At 32.8% G+C, this 23,137-nt stretch overlaps 1 protein-coding gene across 2 annotated transcripts in view; it reads left to right on the top strand.

The window, feature by feature from the left end:
• The window catches only part of LOC150109066 (uncharacterized), a 236,356-nt gene that overhangs the window by 65,618 nt on the left and 147,601 nt on the right, over positions 1-23,137 (top strand). For both annotated transcript variants that reach the window (XM_090405267.1, XM_090405274.1), the window contains 2 exons: positions 8,102-8,199; positions 20,530-20,617. In XM_090405267.1, the coding sequence (XP_090261393.1) occupies positions 8,102-8,199; positions 20,530-20,617 (186 nt within the window). The remainder of the gene's footprint in view (positions 1-8,101; positions 8,200-20,529; positions 20,618-23,137) is intronic.

Below are 23,137 nucleotides of genomic sequence, written 5' to 3' on the forward strand. Positions count from 1 at the left end.
AACAAGATCTTAGAACAGGCGAATTCATTTAACTACCTAGGATGTATGATCACATATGAAAATGAAAAAGATATAAACGTAAAAATTGCAAAATATTTAAAAATAACAGGTGTAATTAACTCTATATTTAAACCAAACCTAGTTCAAAAACAAACCAGGCTAAAAGTATACAATACATTAGCCTTACCGGTCTTAATGTATGGAAGCGAAATCTGGACAATAAAACAAAAAGACAAACAAAGATTAACAACAGCAGAAATGAAGTTTATGAGAAAAACTGCAAAGTATACCCTATTTGATCACAAAAGAAACGAAGATATTATGAAAGAATTAAACCAAGAACCAGTAATAGAAAAAAATTAAAAAATATAAACATAAATGGATGGAACACGTTCAAAAAATAAAAACAGAAAGATTACCAAAACAAGCCTTAAAGTACAAGCCATTAGGAAAAAGAAAACCAGGACGTCCTCTTAAATGATTCAACGATGACTTCTAAGGAGGCCGGAACAGGCCATGCTAGGCCTAAATCCTTGATACGTATGATGATGATAATATTCAGCTTAGTAGATGCATAACAGGACTATGCTGATGACTTTTGATATCAGCTCTAGTAGGTGTCTGGATCATGCAGATGTTACCTGTTACAATTGTTAACTTTCTATAGGAGCATAGAAAAGCTTGGTTTAAAATTGGTCAAATTTTAAACAGTTCCATGAAATGCAGTGGTGATGATGGAGGGTGGGGGGGTTGGAGGAACAGTGGGAGAGTAGAGATTCCATAAGTGTATCCTTCATTCTGTAGGTAATACTTATCTTGACTTCAGCAATGTGTAAATATAATAGTAAGATAACAGATAGGCTATTTGTTTTCAAGAGAAGTTTTATGGCAGAAATGTTTATGAAATGGTTAAATATATCAAAGCTGACTTTTTTATATCAAGTATATGTTGTTATGGAGGAAAGAGATATTAATACATCTTTTATGGTTAATGCTATTTGTTTTGGCAAAGAAGTGATACTGTTTATACCATCTTCATTTAGTCTCTGCTGAACTGTGGGCATTGAATGCTGTCAATTCAGGGTGATAGGAGTTGTAAGGATTGAACTTTTTTTATTATATTATTGTTTAATTTTTCACCTGTTTATTATTTCAAGCTGTTGTAAAATATTTGAAAATTTATTTAGGTGTTTAGTAATAGTTTGAATTGCTCACAGGGAACCTATTGATTATTATTACTTGAAAACACTGTAATTGTACATAATTATTCTAATAAACTAAACTGAGCACTATTATGCATTTAGTGGATATTATTATTACACACAAACATCCATGCCCATGGTGGGATTCAAGCCCTTTTTGCAGGTTTGCTAACCACTCGGCGAACTAGGCCAGTGGTTATATATCTGATTATATCGGATATTATCACCACCATCATCAATTTCCTAATTTGTATCTTTAGATAGTGTACAGGCTACTATGACATTACTACATGATTAAGTTTACATTATTACTAATCTCCTATCAACACAATTTTCCTCAAAATTAGTCTATCTTATCCCTTATATTTCTGGTATCTGTGAACCTATTGTTAGCATTTCAGACCAATGGAATGTATTCTAGATGTTTGCTAAGACGTTTTATCACAGGCATGAAGATATCTCGACAAACTGTGGCAAGATGTCTGTGAAAAGTAGGCCTATACACCCAAAGACCTGTAATCTGCATCCGTTTATTCATCAGTGGCATTGTATCCATAAAAATTAGACAAGACACTAATGGGCTTATGTGCTCTTTACAGATGATAGTCATTTTAGTCTTTCCTCTGATTCTAGACGACACTTGATCTGGCATGAAGGTGGTACTGTTTACCACTGCAAGAATGTTCTTGAAAGGGATAGATACAGCAGTGCTGGGGTCATGGCATGGGGGAGGCATTATGTTTAATGGATGCACTGAGCTACAAGTGCTGGAAAAAGGGAGTATGACTGGGAAATGATATTGTAATGAAGTTCTTCAACATCATGTTCAATTTTTCCATGGTGCTGTAGGTGAAGAATTCATTTTTATGGATGACAGTGTCACACCACATCATACATGAGCAGTGAAGATACTTCTGGAGACCAAGAATTTTAATTAAATCAAGTGTCCAGTACTCTCTCCAGATCTCAACCCATTGGAACACATTTGGGGTGCAATAGGGAGACACATTGCTGCTCGAAATTCCCCTCTAGAAAACAAACAAGGCCTTATCCTTGCTCTGAAGGAAGTGAGCCAGCTTGCCTCAAGAACTCCTGAATGACTTGGTGCTAAGCATGGTATGATGTTGTGATAGATGCATTGCAGTTCAGGGTGTACATATTCCATACTGAAATGTCTCTCTGCATAGTTTTCTGTATGCACTGTATTAATTCCTTAACTATGTCGTTAAGAAATTTGTAAATTTTGCCAAAAACATATTGCAATTTAATTTGTATGAAATTTATAACACGTTTTGCATAATATAATTTATTAGTATACTGGCAATAAATTTATGTTCACATTTGTCTGTAGCCATGAAAATTTTTTCATATACAGGTAAAAATGTAGTAGTTTGTCCTTAGCTTTTGAACACCAGTGTACCTCCACATTTGAGCATTTCTGTCACATATCATCTACTCCAGCTGCTTCCCACATTTCAGGTGTTTGATAGCTTTTTATACCTCAGTTATTGATATGTACTTCTGTTCTGCCACCACTGCATGTTTTATTTAGCAGTCTTTCAAAGCAGTTTCTCCAGACATCTAGAATATTCTTATCTTCAGTTTTCATGTTGCCTTTATTATCTTTAATTCCTTTTACAGTAATGGAGTTTTTTTTTTTTTTTATCCATTTCCAAGTTTCAATGGCTTCCAGAACATTGCCACTTTCTTGATATTGATCTTGTATAATTCTTCTCAAGACTTTTGTTTAGCTACTTTTACATATAGCTTAGCTTTCTTACATTTTTCTGCATTCTTTTAGAGAATCTGCTGATTTATATTCTAGGAACTTTTGGTATGCTTTCTTGTTTTCTAGGATAACTATCCTTGCAGACAACTTCACCATAATCTCCCTAGCAGAATCATATGTTTACTTCTGAGTTTGCCACTGAGATTCCAAGATTTTTTTCTTTTTTTCAAACTGTTTTATTTTTCCTCAGTTATTCTTGTATAGTTTAGTCTACAGTTTATTTGTAAAAGCTGTTCAACTTTAATTCGTTTTATAACTTTCTTATATACTTTTCTTTTTGATGTGATATTCATTTTTATCCTACTTAAAACCTAAGCTATAGTCACTTTGTTTTTCAAATCCTCTGTATACTCTTATATACTTAACCAGTATGATGGATATTACTGCCAACAAAGACATAAACAACAAAATCATCATAGTCGATGAAGCTTTTCTTATTTCTTTTGGCTTTTTTTCACTTGAACTTATGCATATTTTTATGTTAAACATGGTTAGTAATGACTAGTCCATTATTCTGAGCAAAATCCAGCAGGTATTTCCATTATTATTATTAGCCTTGCCCTTTTCTTTATATTTTCCAAAAATGTTTCTGTGTGTCAGGTGTGATTCATTTCATACTCTACTGTTTAGATCTCCAACAAGGACTGTTTTTTCCACTTTCTTTATATCAGCTACTTATTTAATGACTTGAAAAATTCCTCCAGTTCTTTCTTAGGCAGAAGTGGAGTTTTAAATATGCTTCATTGTTCATTTCTCTATTTTGAAGTTTGCACACATAACTTGAAATTGCCTTCCAGTCACGTTTGGTGTGAATGCTATTGCTATTCTTTCCTTTCCTTGATCTTTATTTCCTAAATATGACATCCTATACTTATTAATTAGTACCATCTTGCCTGTTTTTGTCTTGTCTCAGTAATGTCAATTGTGTTTGCTTGGTACTTTTCCAGTTCTTCATGTTTTATATCCTTTCCATTAGCAAATACTTCTTATGCTGATGGTTCTTATCTTCAGTGATGTTTTTCCTTCTTCTGGATGCTGAGGTGGAATTTTTTTCCAGTTGCTGACTTTTCGCTATTCACTCTGGTATCCTCATAACAACAGCAGGGGTCTTGTTTGACTGGATGGCACTCCAGCTGACATGAAATCTTATCATGATGTACCATCATGTGTATTTTTAGTTTAAGCCAATAGAGAGTACAATTTGGTTGCTTATGTCCAAAATTACTAGTCCATTCTTGTTTATTAAGTACTCAGTGAATACCTGCTAACATGGTGCACCATGTGATGGTGGGGAGTGAACATTAAGTCAGGAGCCCCATTTGGTTCTCCACATTCCTTAAAGGCGATGGGGAGATCTCTTATGGCTTATAAGTTGTTCAAAACATAGTTTCCATCATTTGTAGAACTACTTTACATCAATTTTAATGTGATATTGCTTGATATAATGTTTCATGATTTTTTTAAATTTTAATTGGCATTATTCTCCCTTCTAATATATTAAAGTTGTCATATCTTTTAACATTATCATGGCATATGGAAGATTTTTTTTTTTGCAGGAGAGGGAGGAATTAAATTACTTTTTACAGTAGACAGAAATAATGTATTAACTTGTAAAATATGCTTAATAATAATGAGAGTACAAGAACTCATCACAGGAGGGCATCCCACTCCATATACCATTTATAGCACTTGATCTTTTATCTACACACTACTCTATAATCCATCAGCTACATAGTGCCATCTGTCAACACTAAAAGTACATCCTTCATTTATAAAAATAGGATAAATATTATCCTATTTATGTAAAGCAAGAGGGAGAAGTGAGAAATATTTGAAATTGTTTATAATGTGCATTCCTAGTAGAATTTATGAGTTATTGTTTTATGTAAATATCAATAATTTCTGATTTGTGCATTTTTACAGACCATTGGAAATGTTTTGCATATGTTGAAAAGATGTGCAACTACTTGTGAAAGGAATAATATTTAAAAAAATGAGGCCAGTAATATGGAGAGGGACACATTTAGTATCTGCTTGTAAATGTGCCCTTCTTAATCTATATTTTCTTGTGAATTCTAGCAATTCATCCACAATCTATATATTAAGACATTTTTTTTTATTGTTAACAAGCAGAAATGGAAACATGAACATGTAAGCTGTTGAATCCACGCACACACGCGCGCGCACACACACACACACACACACACACACACACACGCTCTCTCTCTTACTTGTGTTTAAATAATTCATCAGCTTAAAATATCTTTTTTTCATAATTTTGTAACAAATACACTATTGTTTAATTTTGATAACATATCGAAAAAATCTTAAAAATAAATTCAGTGAATAAATTTATTATCACATTCCTTAGAAAAAGATATACATTAATTGTGTTTATATAAAAAAAATTATTAGCAAAACAAGTGTTCTTGGCCAGGTTGGCAGGAAAAAGACTCAGAAGAAGACCAAGATATAGCTGGATTGATACAGTAAAAAGTGCCTTAGAAGATAGAAATATAAGATCTGATAATGTTGGAGTCTTGACAGATAACAGATTGATTTGGAGGAAAATTGTAGATAGGCAGTTAGTAATGATGTAAGTTTCTCGTAGTACAGTGGTATCTCGCTAATCCGAACTAATAGAAACCATGCTCGTTTGGATTAGCGAAAAGTTCGGATTAGTGAATTTTCCCCCAAGAGACAACAATAATTAGCGTTTAAGATAAAAATAATCAGATTTAATTTTGTTACATCATTTTAATTCTGTAAATAAATTAACTGATAGAAAAAAGCTACTGTACTGTAATGTAAAACAAAAAAATAATACAGTACACAAGTTTATTTTAGTAAAAAAATTAATTTTTATGTACCTGTATTGTTGGGAATTCTGATTTAATAAAATTGCACAGTTCAGTACGTAGCTTAATTTGCGTAAAAATTATCACTTGTACACAACACAAAAAAATGTTTCACAAAATAACACAAAAAAGTTTTTTATTTCTTTGTAAAAAAAAGTCACCGATTTTCTTTTGCTTCTTAGAAGCTAAACTTTTTTTGAATGCTTCTTCTCGGAACTGCATCAGCAACAAAATTTTATGGAATGGTGTATCATTCTGCTTAGCCCATTCTATGCACACATTAAAACTGTCAGCTGCCTCTTCATGTTTTACTTTTTTTTTCTTCGAGTTCTTCATCGTCATCATCGTCTTATAATTCATTCTGTAGCATCATATTTATAATTTCAGCATCTGATTTGATTTCGAATTCACTTTCAGTTCTACCTGTAATCCATTCCGTAACATCTGTTTGTGAAATTTCAACATCTGGATTTATATTTTTAACCAAATTATGCATGTTTTGAATTTCCTCTTTTTGTGTATATTTGTGATTCATGCCGACAATACAGTACGTACTGTACAGTATAAAAAAGCAAACATGAACACACAATAAATCAAAATATGCCTCCAGTATAACCGTACAATCAACAGTATGAAAAAATACTTTACTGTAATAATAATAAAATAAATAATAATAGTTAACATAATAATTTAAATAAAAATAATAGTACACAGAATAATAATACGTAATAAAATAACTTTTTTTTCCTTTCAAACCACAGTTTGGATTACTGGGGGTTTCGGACTAAAGAGGTTCGGATTAGTGAGATACCACTGTACTATCATATCCTGTACACCCTTTGAGGGTACATGTCAGGAATTTGATGATGATGATGGATGATAAAAAAAAAATCAATAAATTATATTTCAGTATTTTCACATTTTGGTAAATGTGAAGATTACATTTTTTTGTTTGTTTGCTTTTGTACATATGCATTATGGGGAAATTGTAATATGTGTGTATATACAGGGTGTTCGGGATAAATTTGACAGTTTCGTAAGGAAAAAGAAAATCTTCTTTGTATCTATTAAATTTAATGAATTGACAAAAAAACATTACAGGCAGAGTTAATTACAATACTATCAACAAGATTTACTCAAAATAACCACCATTAGCATCGATCACAGCTTCAATTCTGCTTCGGAACCTCGAACAAGCTGATGCTACAGTCTCCCTGGGAAGGGCCGCAAAAACTGTTTTAATTTTATCCATTAAGTGGGCTTTTGTATTACTGGAAGTGCGATTGGTGTCTTTTTCAACTGCGCCCCATACAAAATAATCCATGGGGTTAAGGTCTGGGGAGTTTGGAGGCCAAACATTTGGACTGGTGAAGTCGTAGAAATTTTCAGACAACCATTTTTGACTTTTCCCAGAGGTGTGGCAAGGGGCCGAATCCTGCTGCCATACATACGGCCTACCATTGGCTACCCTTGTTATCCAGGGCTTGACTACAGTTAGCAACTCCACGAACAAAGCCCGAATTCCAATGCCAGGGTTCTTCAACACCTGTTCCTGCAGATTTGCGAGGAATTCTGCTGTACGAACGCAATCAGATCGTCTGCTAGGGATCTTTCTTCTTGCTACATCCTCGTAGTCACCATTGCAAGTCTCTAGTTCATGCCTGATTTTTTTTACTGTATTCAGGGAGCATTGGGCAGCAGTCGTAATATCCTTATTTTGATGGCGGGCACGAATCATCATGATACAAGTTATTCTCTTCCATGATTCAGGTGGGTTCCAGCTATCCATCCTTTCTGACATCTTGTATATGAATGAAGAAGGGTCCAAACTTTTAAATGAAGAGAAGTGTGTGTTAATACATGTAACTTACGGAAAAATATAATTAATTATAAATATGTCAAATTTATCCCGAACACCCTGTATATATATATATATATATATATATATATTACAATTGCTACAAGTGAGCCTAATCTGTGGACTAGATAATTGAGGAAGCCATTTAACAGTGAGGCTAATGAAAACAGTTACTGGAATTGGATCATTAGATGAGAAAATACATATTAAATGCAAAAAAATTATTTTTCAAATAATATTTATTAAATATGCTAGACTGATGTAAACTGTAATAAATAATGATTAAAGTATTGATAAATAATTAGCAAGCAACTAATAATGATTATTATTTAGCTGTAAAATTTTACCTTTCATAAATTTAGATAACAAATTTAATTGAAAAATATATTTTTAGAATATAATGTGAATGCACCTCCACCACTGAATGAAAAAGTACTTAAAGATAAAAGGAAAAAGCTAAAAGAAACATGGGAGAGAGTTCTTCGTCTCTATGTAAGTAAACATTTCTGATAGTGAAAAATTTAAACAATTTAAGCTTTTGTAATTTAAATTTGCTTAATTTTTTTCTGATGTAAGCAACTTAAAATTAAATCATGATTTTTTTACTAACATGCAGATGCTCTTTCACTTTTTCTTATAATTAGTAATCTGTCATTATAAATAACATTTATGTTATATCTTTAAAAACTCATTCTCAGTTAATTTCAGTTAATTGATTTTACAGGGCTCATATGAATTGACTTTACAGGGCCCCATGCAGTTCTCATACAGCAAACTTTGTTTTCATGTTACATCAAAAAAATGAATTTAGTGAATTATTTAGTGATTCCTTAGCAAATGCATGCTGCTGCTGCTTTCATCTAAGATAGGTTAGATCAGCATTTCTCAAGTGTGGCTGCAGACACTTGTTGGTCCCTGAGATCCTTTCATGGAGTCTGCAATGTCAAAACTAATTTAATAATAATACTAAGACATTATTTGGAAAACGTTTAATTGAAATTTTTCATAAAAATTTGTTAACATGTAATGGGTTTATTACTGTTATTTTTTAATGAAATAATACATAAATATTTAAAAAAATTCCTAATTTTAATTTCTAATGTGGTAAATATTGTAGAAGTAACCCGCATAAACAAAACCTCTTTGTGGATCCTCAATAAGAAGTTTTGTTTATGTGGATTATTTCTATTGATATTTACCACATTAGAAATTAAAACTGAGAAATTTTTTAAATATTTACTTATTATTTCATTAAAACATGACAATAATAAGCCCATTACATGTTAACACATTTTTATGAAAAATAACTATATTTTCAAATAATGTCTTATTATTATTATAAAATTAGTTTTGACATTGCAAACTCCATGAAAGGGTCTTAGGGGACCCACAAGTGTTTGCAGCCACACTTTGAGAAATGTTGATCTAACATTTCTCAAATGTTAGATCAACATTTTAGCATGCATGCTGCTGCTATCTTAAATGAAAGCAGCAGCAGCATGCATTTGCTAAGAAACTCATGTTTCTTAGCAAATGCAGTGTAAAGGGATCTTGAGACCAAAAGTTTGATAACTGCTGGATTTGATGATAGCAGAAGATTTGCTGTTGTGAATTTTCTGCTGCACTGCATTTGAGCCATGGGGTATTTTGCTGTTAAGTGTTTGCTTCAGTTAGAGCTCACTGTACTTTTAAACAATCTTTCTCTCTTGATACAAAAAAAAAAAAAAAATCTTAATTAGAAATAGGTGTGTATATATATATATATATATATATATATACTTTCTATAAATGTATCAAAAATCAGAAGGGACTGTTTGGCATACTGGCCTTATTATATTTCCAATTTGCATCTTTAGGTCCTAAATGGTAGCATGTTATCCACATAATGTTCAAAAGGGTTCATTTTTTTATTTTTTTTTTATTTTCAGCTGTAGCCTTTCTTATTTCAACATCGTTTAAACTAGTTGATTTTCTTATTTGCGTGTCAAACTGTGAAGCAGTGATCCGATGTACATCTTGCAATGGAAAGATAGTGAGATTTAGCTTGAACCCACTCTGACTCAGAGTGAGCCCATCTTAGTTTTCTAACCAGCTTGATTAATACCACATTAGAAAATTTTCGGGGGATTTATTTTTTTGCAGGTGGAAAGGTATAGTAAAGTATGATTTCTAGTGAAATAATGGCTGCACTATCTTCTTATTTGCAAACTCTGATTAAATACTGGGTTTAATAGTCATTTGGTATTACATACAATCAGATTATACATCACTAGTTTTGCACACTGAGGATAAGTAGCTTCTTCAAAATAGCAGACAAAGAAAATATTACAAATTAAAAAAACAAATTAGAGATGAACTATTAGAATAATAACAGGTAAGATGAGCTATTGGCATTCTGTAAATATCCAGGTGTTTATAGAATTCCATGTTCTTGTGGCCTGTGTTACATAGGTCAAACAAATAGAAGTTTTGAAGTAAGAAAGAAGGAAATCTCAGCATGTGTTTACAAAGAAGAAAAGAAAGATTTGGGATTCAGTCACAATACCCTATCTACAGAAAACTTCCTTTCACACTGAATCAAAGAATGTTAAATTTAATATGTTCCAAAGAGTCCTAAAAAATTTGACACAAGCAGTGATGTTATGCATCATCACTGCCTCATTTTGATTATTGTTTTAAGGGATTATCTCAGTTTTGGTTTTAATTTATATTCCTTTCTTTATCCCTGAAGAAGTCACTAGTCATTATACACTGACTTATTTTGTATACTATGATTATATGCAATACCAAATTAGTGTTAAACTCAGTATTTAATCAGTAAACTTGTAATCAGAAAGTCTCATTACAAATTTGAAAACATTGTTTTCATTCACTGCGTAATAGCAAAAGCAGAAACTTTAGTAAATATCTCTGTGATGCGTTTTATGTATCACATCTACTAATTGATTTATTTTTAACCAGCAGTTATGGTATTTCACTTCCCATTCCCACAGTGGGGGATTTGTGTATGCATACACAAACAGGATTTATATTAAAAAAAAAAGGGGTGGGGGGCATGATACTTATCAAATTGTTTTAATCACACAAAGGATGTAAGAGTTAATCTTTTTCAGCTTCTTAAATTTACCATCAGTTTACTAATTAAAACTAAAAAAATAAAAACTGTATACTTTAGAAAAATATAATTTTGTAATTTAGTATGAAATACAAGATTTATTGACTTGCAAGGTTTTTGATACACTCTTCAACTAAGACTTCACAGTTATGGTTGACACAATAAAGTTTACTCTTAGTTAATAATATTAATATACAATAAAGACATTTCTTTACAATTTATTGTATCAGAATTATGCATTCGAGTCTGTTCAGATAGTTCAAATGATTGATAATATTAAGAGCGCAATATAGACTGCACACACATTTATTAGCATGAAATAAGGAGATTTTTAGTCAAAGAAGAATAAAAAAAAGAGCTTCTAGGTAATATACTTCCTGACAGGCAATATTAGTGTATACATATACCCATTTAAGGTGGTATTGAATTATTAATTAAATCTACAGAAATTAGCGATTATTAGACACACATATTCACAAGAATTAAGAATAATGATTTTTATTATTGTATTTCAGCCAGAAATTAATGGATCATCATCAATGCATCAGCATAATCACAAGATGAATCTAGAACAAAGAATGTTAACTCTGTTTATAGACCTGAGCTACATGTCAGAATGCCACCATGTTGGTAGTTATAAAATAAAATGAGATAGTTGCACTTCAGCACGTGGCTCAGCTCTGTAAATAGGATTAACATTCTTTGTTCTAGCTTTACCTTATGATTAGTAATAGTCATTGCTATGTGACAAGTGCCATACAGAAATTAGTGTTCTATATAAACATGAAGAAGTAAAAGATTAATTTATTCCTGCTATATATTTAAGATAATAATTTATGAAAAACCACAAATTATTAAGCAATTTTTGCCGTTTATTTATTACTTTCTGTTACTTGCAGTTTATCATAACTCATAACTGTTGGTATTATTTTGTTTTCACTATTTTTCTTAATATGTTCATGCTGGGATGTGTCTTATGCAGACTAGTAAAAATGAGGTGCAAGATACCTCATTTTGATACATTAATTGTACCTTGTTTTTGAAGTATACCTTCTGAACAAATGAAAAGAAACTGAAGAAGTACCAAGACGTGAGCGTGTAAAATTATCTGGTTATTCAGTAAAATATTTATTAGGGTTTTCCTTTTACAGGTTATTCAAATAGATAAGCTGCCATCAAATTCAAACTGATTCTTGGCAATGGAATATTACTACTGAATAAACACTTATGCTGAAACAAGTGCTTCAACACACAGAAACTCCTGTTGGAACACATGTGTTTCAACAGGAGTTTCTGTGGAAATGTCTTAAAAAATACCATAACAGAGATTATTATATTTGATGTAATTCAGAGTGGTCCTTTGAAGTTCAGTGGATTCATCTGTTTTTTTTAAATTCCTGGCCAGCCAATATGTTCAACATATCATTCTACCATTCCTTGATTCCACAGTTTGAATGTGCTGCTGACAACTTCATTGTGTTTTTGGGAGATGTTTGCTTATGAAATCATGTAAACTACATTTGCACTACACTTTAAACAAACAAAAAACAAACATCCACACATTTTCTCGTAATCTTCACGAGAAAACTCCAAAATGAAAGTATGATGCATGTTTTGTATTCTGTGAGAAAGCTCCTTTCTGTATGAGTGGCAGATTGCCACAATATATGAAGTAGCTATACTTGAAGTACTACTAATGGTTGAGGAAGATAAATTATTATTTTTTTATCTTATTAACTAAAAGTCTCCATAGCTGAAGAATTAATGGTGCTGTCCTTTGGCTGGAGAGGTTTGGGTTCACATCCAGTCTAGGATGCAAAGAATGTTTATAAGAACTTTTCATTTAAAGTAAGTTAGCTGAACTGATATGGTAATGGCAGAGTTTATCATCTTGCAAGATAGATAAACTGGCCAGAAAAGCACATACAGTTAACAACATATTGACTTTTGCAGATAGGATTAACTGTCTCTTATCATAGTATTAATTCCTATGAAGACAAGTTACTTGGCAATGGGAGGCATTGAACCTAACACTTGAAGAAGATGAAATGAGATTAAATAATTCAGTAGAGAATGTTTTTCTTTATATATTTAGAAACTATTACTACTTTATACTTTTAAAACACATTTCCATATTAGATACAAATAATATTCATCGTAGTTGTCATTCATTTGGATGCCATTTCTGATACAGAGGTATCTCCACATCTTTCCTATCTTTTGCATTTCTAATGATTTGGATAGCACTTTTTGCTTGCCCATTGCCAGGTCATGCTTAGAGAGGCACAGTCTAGTTGTGGGCAGTAGAAACATTTTTCGGTTCCTTAATTGTACCTTGTTTTTGAAGGATACCTTCTGAACAAATGAAAAGAAACTGAAGAATAGCTTGTGGCAAATCTTGGACTTGAGGTGACATCAGAAGATGTGAATGAGCTTGTCCAGTCTCATTCCAAAGATTTCTTTGAAGAAGAAATCCTCACCATTGACAAAGTTGTGTCAGAACCTGTATTTGCAAAAACTACAAAACAACCCATAGTGCAGAATTTCAGTACAAAGTAAATTGTTGATGAGGCTCACAAACTGAAGTTATTATTTTCTTCATAAGACTTTGACCATGACAGAGTATTCAAGGCCTGTTTAGGAATTACTCAATTCTTAAACAGGCCTAGAATGCTCTGCCATGGTCAGGGTCATATGAAGACAATACTTTTAAAAATTAAATTTCAAAGTAATTAAAAAAAAAAACGAAAACAAAATAAAACAAACATCCAAAAAACCTTTTTCATAAAATACAGCAGAAACACTTCCACATCAACTTTACCAATATCTGTTCCCTCAGTAAGAACATTAATGATGTACACTACCAATTACAACCAGTAGAAACTTAAGTCTGTTATTTCTTATTGAATCTCAGATGATTACATACAGTTCACCTCATCTTTCCCAATTACATCATGTGTAATGCATTGTGTAAAAAGAACATACTTTTGTTGGTCTGGCATTCCATGCATGTGATTACCAGATTTTGACTCTTCTGCACTGGCTGAAGATCTTCTTGCCTCGCTTTGTTTCTTCTGCTGCCTGTATGCTGTCTTGATTTGGATGACCTCTTCCTTGTGACTTCCCACTCCCCCTATCTAAGCCATGGTTCTTCAGCAAATGTTCCAAAGCAGTTCAAGACAAAAATTCAGTTGCTCAGCTGTCAGGTCATAAACTCCAACTTCTCACTTTGGTTACATTATTAACAGTTTTTTTTTTTGGGGGGGGGATCAATAAATCTAAGCATACACTGCTTGGAAAGAAGTCAATGGACACGATAGTGTGAGGAACAAACAACGATGGTGCATACCTTAATAAGATGTAGGAACTCTTTTCGATGTGATGACTGCAACAATCCTGCAGGGCATACTTTCCACAAGTGTACACAATGGCGATTAATAGGAATTTTGGACCATTCTTCCTGTAAGCATGTAATGAAGTTCTGGACTGTTGTGGGGCAGACATCTGTTGACCTCACCCGATGTTCCAGTTCATCCCACAGATGTTCAGTAGGGTTGAGATTAGGGCTCTGTGGAAGCCATTCATGTGTGGTGACATTCATGTCCACAAACCATGCAGTTACAGCAACAGCAGCAGCCTTATGACATGGTGTTGTTTTGCTGAAAGAGACAGTGGTCAGTTTCATAGAAATGACACCAAGTAGGAAACATTGTATTGTTCAGAATGTTCAGATACCGCTCAGAGTTCATTGTTTATGGCACCACAACCAGAGGTCTGATGCTGAATCAGGAAAAACAGTACCATGCCATCACACTGCCATCTCTGAATTTCTTAGTTTGGATTACGCACTCTGGTAAGAGACATTTGCTGGTCACTTGTCATCGCCGTCCATCTGCTTGGTAGAGGGTGTAGCATGATTCCTTGCTCCATAACAGCTTTCCAAACTTCCATGTCCCATTGTACATGCTCTTTGCACCACTGAAGACAATGCTACATGTTGGTTCAGGTAATGTGGGGCTTGCATATTGCAGTCCTATCATGGAAACCCATGTGTGAGCTTTGGTTCTGGATGTTTTTGTGCAGATTCATGTTCCAGTCGATGCCTGGAATTCCGCATTCAGTGTGTCAGCCAACAATATTGTCCTGTACATATTGTCCTTCATAGCAACTTACAGTCATGTTTGGTGAGTGTGGCGGGTTGTTCACTGCAGGTAGCACTTGCAGTTGACTAAAGGAGTCAACTGCAAGTGCTTCCATCTCAGTATGGTATCGCTGATTGTTGGCCTGGAATGGCTCAATTTGTTGAACAGATAGGCCTGCAACATGGCATCCTATCACAACGCCTCTTTCAAACTCTGTTGGTTCCCTTCTCGCAGCCATTTCACTCGGACACAGTTGCACTCACTTCGGAGCATCATATTCCTCTAATTTATACCAGCTACAAACACGTGACTTGTTTCATAGCATGATGCACCTTGCTCATGCGGGTGTCAATTAATTTCTTTCCAAGCAGTGTTATTAAATGATCAAAATGCTGGGAAACATTTTGATCTTTATACTTCAGATTATGACTTTAATATCAAGATCAAAATGCTGAGAAATTAAAGTAATTATTCTTAAGATGGTAATAGTCTCCATAATATATCAGAATGGATTGACTGTTTCAAAGTTTACAGAAAATTATTTGCATAACCCCAGAATTCTTTTATGGAGAATTCTGCATGAGAAAAGTGATATAATATTGTTATGATACATATATATGAAAGACAAATGCAAATCAAGAGATATTTTAGAAAATATAATTTTTTTTTGTATTTTTGCATTATTTATTTAATAAGATTTTATTTAGCTTTTTTTAAAATATTTTTATTCAATATAAAGTGAGTTCTCTGGTTTTTGTTTGTTTTTTAAATTTTTTTTTCTTACATAGATACTGTAAGCTTCTGTTGTTGAGATATTATTTTTTTTTACAAAACTGTGATAGGGGAGTAAGGACATTAAATTTAAGAATGTTTATTTATTTTTTAACTTTGTACTTTTTTTTTGCACTTGAGACATTCATCCAGATGTGATTTTCTTTAAAAACTGAACTAATTCAGAAGATGAGGCTTTCAGTTATTGATACTCAGGTATTTTGAAACTGACTCCACTTTTCCTACATAGTAAAGAAGTTTTGAAGGCTATTGTTGTTTTGCAGGGTTGGTTTGAGGTGCACATATAGTCTTAAACCAACCCTAATATTTTATGAAACAAAGACATTTTAAAAATCAAAAATATCTGTAGTTGGAATTGTATGCTGAATATATTGTTGGAATTGTTGGCATCTTTGGCCAATTGGTTAATATACCTCCTTTCCAACCTCACAATTAATTTTCACAAGATAATTATTAATGATTTATTTCACTTTGGGAACATGCACATATACATTTTTTTCGGTCAAGAAGACAAATATTATCAGATATCAATTTTAAAATTCATTTAATAAAATTTTATAAAATTTTCATAAAATGTCCTAATAATAATAATAATAATAATAAAATATTAGTATTGGGAAATAAGGAAAAAAACTAGTATTTTATCTGCGGATTTGAATTTTGCCTCAAACTGATTTACATCATGAAACGATTTATGTAATTTCACTATAATAGCTTTCATCAAAATTGCTTTACTATGTAGGAAAAGTTGAGTTGGCTCCAAAATACTTGAGTATCCTATAAGTGAAAGCACTTCTTCTGAAACAGTTCAGTTAAAAAAATAAAAATAAATAAATAAAAATTCACATCTGGATGAAGTGTCTTAAGTATGCAGAAAAATAGTGAAAGATTACAAATATAAACATTCTAAATTTGGTGCTCTTACTCCCTAACCACCCTATCATAGTTTTGTAAAAAAAATAGTATGACATCCACAGAGCCTGTAGATGTCATCCAAAAAAAAAAAAAAAATACATTTTAAGAAATAAATAGAAATCAGGAAACTCACCAATCAATAAAATACAAAATATTATTTTACTTTATACAGATAAAAATTAAAAAAAAAGCTAAATAAAATCTCATTAAATAAATAATATAGAAATACAGAAAGTAACTATGTTTTCTAAAATATCTTGTTTTGCATCTGTTTTTCATGTGTATCGTTATAATATTATTTCAATTTTCTTGTGAAGAATTTTTCCCATGAAGAATTTTCATGAGAGAAATTGTCTGTGAAGAATTGTTTGAACAAGCTGTTTCGATTCCTCTACTCTCTGTCAAAGGCTTTTACCCTCATCAAGGCTGATGAGTGCTACATTTTCATTTGGACTCTTCTTTGTGATGTGGATAAGATCTCTTAATAGATGTAGGTTATCAGCCTGGTTGGCTGAGTGGATAGCGTATCCACTCTCCAGCCAAAAGGCTGCGGGTTCAAATCCCGCCGTGGGCATTGTCTATGAAAATAGTGGTGGTGGTCAGCGGTAGATGGCACTGGTGTAGATGATGAAGGTAGTTGCAGTTAGTGGAGTGGTAGAGACGGAGAGCTGTAGAGCAGGTGCCCTCCCTTGATGAGTCCTTGGACTTCCCGGAGGTGTTATGTAATAGTAATTGTCATGTATTGATCTTCCTGGAATAGAGTAAGCTTGGTAATAGCTAATAACTTCAGGTAGTGTGAGCTTTAATCGGTTTGCAATAACTTTCAAAATGATTTTCGGTCTGTATTGATTAGCGAGTTGGACACCAGTTTCGAATTTCTGTGTGGTCCCCCTTCTTTGGTATCATGCATACTACTGAGGTAGTGATGGATTCTGGAAGTCCATTGAAGTAAGTAAGCTTCTTGTAGTGTGGTAAGGAAAAGTGATTTTAATTGATTCCAAAGACTTGGAAAAACTCTTTTGTGAGTCCATCAATGCTTGGAGATTTGTTCCCATGCAGTTTTGAGTTCATCTAAAGTGAGTTGTTTTTGTGAATTGTTCTGATCACTTGAAATTATTTTTATTCCTTTCAGTTATTTCCTGGGTGGCCTGCAGAGATGTTCCTGTGGAGCTGTACGTATTCTTGAAGTATTGTAGGATTTCAGAGGTGATTTTATGTGGATATTCTGTGATGCTGCCATCTTGTAGTGTAATTGCTGAGATGCAGTTTGCTGCCTTTTTTTTTTTTTTTTTTTTCTAAAGAGTAAAAGTATTTTGTGGGAGCATCTGCAGGGTTTATGTGTGTGCCATGATCTAAGTAAGGCACATTTTGAGGATAATTCCAAGTGTCTTTGCATGGCTTGGACAGTTGAGTGATATGTAGGACTCTCTTCTGAGAGATGCTGGAGCTGTTGTTTGACTTGTCGGATGCTGATATTCCTCTTTTGATTTTTTTAATGACTGTAGATCTGAATAAAGGGTTTTTTTGAGGTGAGGCCACCATGTTTTCATTGGTTCTGTATTTACTTTCAAATGAGTGAGGGTACATATCAAAGCCTGAATATTTAATACATAATCTGAATTTTGCAGGATGGTATTGGTGAAGATGCAATAGGCACTTTCTGATTTGGATGATTCCAAAGATTAGGACAGTTGCACCTCGATAAAGCAGTGATTTGAGTTGTAGGAATGAATATGAGAAATATTCCTGAACCAGTGTGTTTGGAAATGTATCTGCCCAATTGTGCCTGGTAGAGAGTTGTTAGCTGCTGTGATTGCCAACCTCTATGTGTAGGACCACTTTTCTGGATGTTAATGCTGAAAGACATCAGTAAGTTCATTATTGTTTACCAGTGCTTGAAGTTTGTTTATTATTTTCTTATTTTTGATCAAGAGTGCAATTAAAGTCTCCAGCTATTATGAGTTGTTCTTGGTCAGTATCAGAAAGATGGCCTTGTATTAAGTCTATGATATCTGATGCCAGAGTATCCTGCTGTGGTATGTAAATATTGAACAAATGCAGAGTATTATGGTTGGGTGTTTTTATGTGAGCATAAAAGGCATGTTCTAGTATGTCTGCGATCAGTTTTAGTTTGCAGGGAGATCATTGATGGATGCAGGTAGTTCCTGCTCCATTGTGTTAGGTTGCAGAGTGATGGAGATCATAAGGCCACTCTGCCCATTTTGTGGATAAATTGAATGATCAGTTGATATTTTTTTCTTGTAGACATATTAGGTCTATATGATATTTCTGTACCTGATCAAGGACTATTCCATTGTGTAAGCAGAGGCACATTCTCTTTCATTGAGAGAAAAAAATTCTCAGTGACGTTATGTTTATGAAAAGGTCAAATGTTAACTGCTATCTAATATTGGTCATGGTATTGTGTTTGAAGCCCATTAATTAGTTATGATGGGGAGACATTGAGTTATTGTTTTTTCCTCTTATGTATTTTCCATCAAATCCTTCATAATGCACTCATGAATGTCATTTTATAGGAATTGCTGGCCTAGTGAATAAGTAAGTGTTGTCTTTTGATCTTGGTGAACTGTTCATTTGGCTTAAAACAGGTGGGTGGTGGTGGCAGTATCCTGGTTTGGGGATGGTTCTTACGGACATCACTGTGTCTTCTCATCCCTGTTGAACACACCTTGACTACAGAATTGTTTCAGACCAGGTATTGCTACATGGTGACAGTATAGCTTGATGGATCTGGACCCTTCTAGAAATATGAACTTCTGCATCACTTCAACCTTGGTATCACCTCTGGGTCTGGCTGCCAGAGGTGATACCATTTGATGAGACTTCAATAAACATCGAACTGGTCTGGGTAGTGACCCCCTTCGTATAGCATTATACATGTCCGTTATATGCTTTGCATTATGGAATGCTAAGGCAAGTGATGTGAAGTCATTAACTTCTTTATATGAGTTACCAGTCCTGAAAATGGTTCAGGCACAAACTTTCTTTACTTACACTTGAATAAAGGATTAAACCAAGAATATAATTTCTTGGCATCTTTAATTTATAGTATAATCAAGTGGAAAAACTTGTAATGCAGTTATATATGTGTATACTCCAGAAAATTGTTTCCATAATTTTTTAATAATGAATGCTTATCATCATATAACTATGGAGGAAAAGATTACCTGCATTTTATTTATTTATTTATTTATTAATGTAGTATTTTTATTAAGGGGATTGTTATCCCCTTAATTTATTATAAACTTTGCCAGAAAAAAATAGCCACTTGGCTTTTCTTCTTAATGTAGTATTTTATTGAGTTTGAGGCTTGCAAAATATTGCAGATTTAGTTTAAATTAACCTTTGCCTTTGTGGGGAGGATTTAAGTTTTATTTTTAGACAACGTGAAATGTTGTCCTAAGATCTGGTTGTAATTTTTACTATTTTAATTTAAATTATGGTTGAATTTTACCTTATTGCACTACTAATGTCACCATTACTTTTATGTTATTTAAGAAATATTTAAATGGAAAAAAAATCTTGATATGAGACTGAGTAAAAGTTTATTGTAATTGATTTCATATTGATTTAATTAGTAGTATATTAGTATATTTTTTAAAAATGCCAAAACTTCCTTGAATATCAAATCTTAATGCAGTTCATTGAAACTACATCTGCATATTATTACATATTACATGGTAGTAATTTTAATTACATGCATCAGTTACTGTTATTGAAGTTATATTAATCATTACTGACAAGAAACTGAGGATTAAAGTTTGTATTCAAGCAGTTTCTTCTGTGTACATGTGTGTTTTTGAAAAATGTATTTTAATGTTTTACTATACATGTTAGCATAAAGAGGATCCAGAGAGATGGGTAGAACTTAAAAGGCTTGAAGATGATTATGAGAGACGTAGATCTCAACTTGTAAAATATTATGGTAAGTTGGACTTTTACAACTCAACATTCGAAATATACTATTAGCAAAAGGCATGGTTTCAAAAATAGCAACTTGTCTGAGGTTGTGTTTCCAGAGTTGGGAGGGATGGAAAACAAATCTATCAGAGTCATTGAAAATGCTTTGGGGTTGCTCATGGCAAATCCTACTCAAAATTGAGAACATTGGGTAAACTTATTGTCATCCTTCCACTAGGAGATAAGTTCATCTAAGTTGACAATAGTATGATTATGTTTGTAAAGGAAACTAGAACCAGAGGAAAGCCAATCCCCATAACATGAGGCTGAATGCTAATATATATATATATATATATATATATAATATAATATAATAAAAAATAATAATAAATTATAAAATAAATTATTAAACAATAATAATAAAAAAGCTTTAACTACTTTGATTATTATCAGTTGGTAATGACTTCTGACAACTCAATAATAGAATAGTTTATGGCTGAGATGCTGTAGATTGAAAGAACTTTTCTATGCATTTTTATCTAGATTTCAAGTTTTGTCAGTAAAGAATACAAATCCAGTTTTCTGGTTTAGAAACTATACAACCTTGAGAACACATATTTGCACATAATACACAGACATACATCCTGGCTTGATTATATTATTATCATTTCTTCAGCTGAGTTTATTATTAGGTGTAAACTGTTTGTGTTTTCAAAAACAGTCTGAAAAATATTATTTTTGTCAAAGTCATGGTTTACTTTTGTGTTAATTAAATAATAAAAGAAATGTTTATTTATAACATAAAAAACATACTTCTTGCATTTGAGGCTGATAATAGTGATAAGTTCCTGTTTGATTTTTGCTTGAAATATGGATGAGTCATTACTAAAAGCATTCCAATAAATATCCATAAATTCATATAGAAACAGCATATGTGCAAAATAGGAAAATTTTAATAATTGCATTATTGTTAAAAGTGACATTTTCAGTTTAGTGATGGTACAGTAGTGTACCATCACTAAGTATTATAAATTCTTCTTCTTCTCTTTTCCATCATCTATGTGGATGATGATGAGGCCGAATGAACTCTTTCCACTTCTGTCTGTCCCGAGAGAGTCCGAACAATTTTGTCCAGTTTGGTGTCGCTTGTTGTGATTTGGTTTTCAGGTCCTCTTTTATTTTGTCTATCCATCTAATTCTGGGCAACACTTTCAATCTTTTACCTTCCGTCGTTGTATTCAAGGCTTTAGATAGTAATCTTTCTGATCCCATTCTGGTCACATGGCCAAACCATCGCGCTCTTCTTTCTTGGATTTTGTCTACTATTGTTATTTCTTGTTTTAATCATTTCCTTATGCATTCATTTCTTAGTCTATCCAGCAGAGATACTCCAAGTAATCTTCTTAGCCAACTCATTTCAGTTGTTAATAATTTTTTCTCTTCAGCCTTTTTGAGATTCCAGCATTCACTTCTATAGAGGAGTATTGGGATGACCATTGTTTCATAGATTCTTACTTTTGTTACTTGTTTGATGTCTCTTGACTTCCATATTTTATTAAGTCTTCCAAAAGTTTGGGATGCTTGACTGATTTGTCTGTTTATATCTTTTGTAATTTCACCATTGTACTCAAGAACTCCTCCAAGATAGGTGAAGTTTTCTACCTGCTGTAGATTCTTACTATCAATTTCAATTTTCAGATTGGGGCTTCTTTTTCCTATTTGCATAATTTTTTGTTTTGTCTACATTTATGTTTAATCCAGATTTTATACACTCCTCCTTTATTTTATCAGACCTTCACTGTAGATTATCTTCTGTGCTTGCAAGTAATGCAATGTCGTCTGCAAATTTTAAATTTGTTACATTTTTCCCATATATTTTGTTTCTGGAGTCTTCATTGTTTAAGGCCTTATTGGTTGCTTCTTCCAGTGTAAGATTGAACAGGTCTGGTGACAGATTGTATCCCTGTCTTACTCTGCTCTCTGTGTGGAACCAGTTGGTTGTTTTTGTTGGTTATTTCCAACAAAAACAATTCTTATTGTTTTTGTTGGAAATTCCAAATTCTTCCATAGTTTTCCATAATTCTCTTCTACGGATTGAATCAAATGCCTGACGAAAATCTATGAAATTTATGTAGCAACTTTGGTTGTGCTCTAGTGTCTTTTCTATTAGCTGTCTTAAGGTGAATAGTTGATCAATTGTGCTTTGTCCTGGTCTGAAACCTGCTTGTTCTTCTCTTAGTGCTAGTTCTATATATGGCTTAATTTGTTTTTGGAGTTCTTTCGTAAAAACTTTACTTGGAATACTTAGGAGGCTAATGCCTCTGTAATTATTGCATTCTTTTTTGTATATAGGAGTTATAACTGATTTGGTCCAATCAGTAGGTAATGCTTCATTTTTGTAGATCCTTTCAAATAATGTTTTTAATGGTTCCAAAAGTTGTTCCTTTCCTGCTTTTAAGAATTCTGCTTGTATTTGATCAATGCCAGGTGCTTTCCTAGTTTTTAGTTTTTCTATTATTTCTTTGGTAAAGATATTTGTTTCCTC

The sequence above is a fragment of the Typopeltis vanoorti genome, chromosome 2, assembly GCF_054136105.1.
Source record: "Typopeltis vanoorti isolate ZY-2024b chromosome 2, IOZ_Tvanoo_1.0, whole genome shotgun sequence".
Classification (NCBI taxonomy): Eukaryota; Metazoa; Arthropoda; class Arachnida; order Uropygi; family Thelyphonidae; genus Typopeltis; species Typopeltis vanoorti.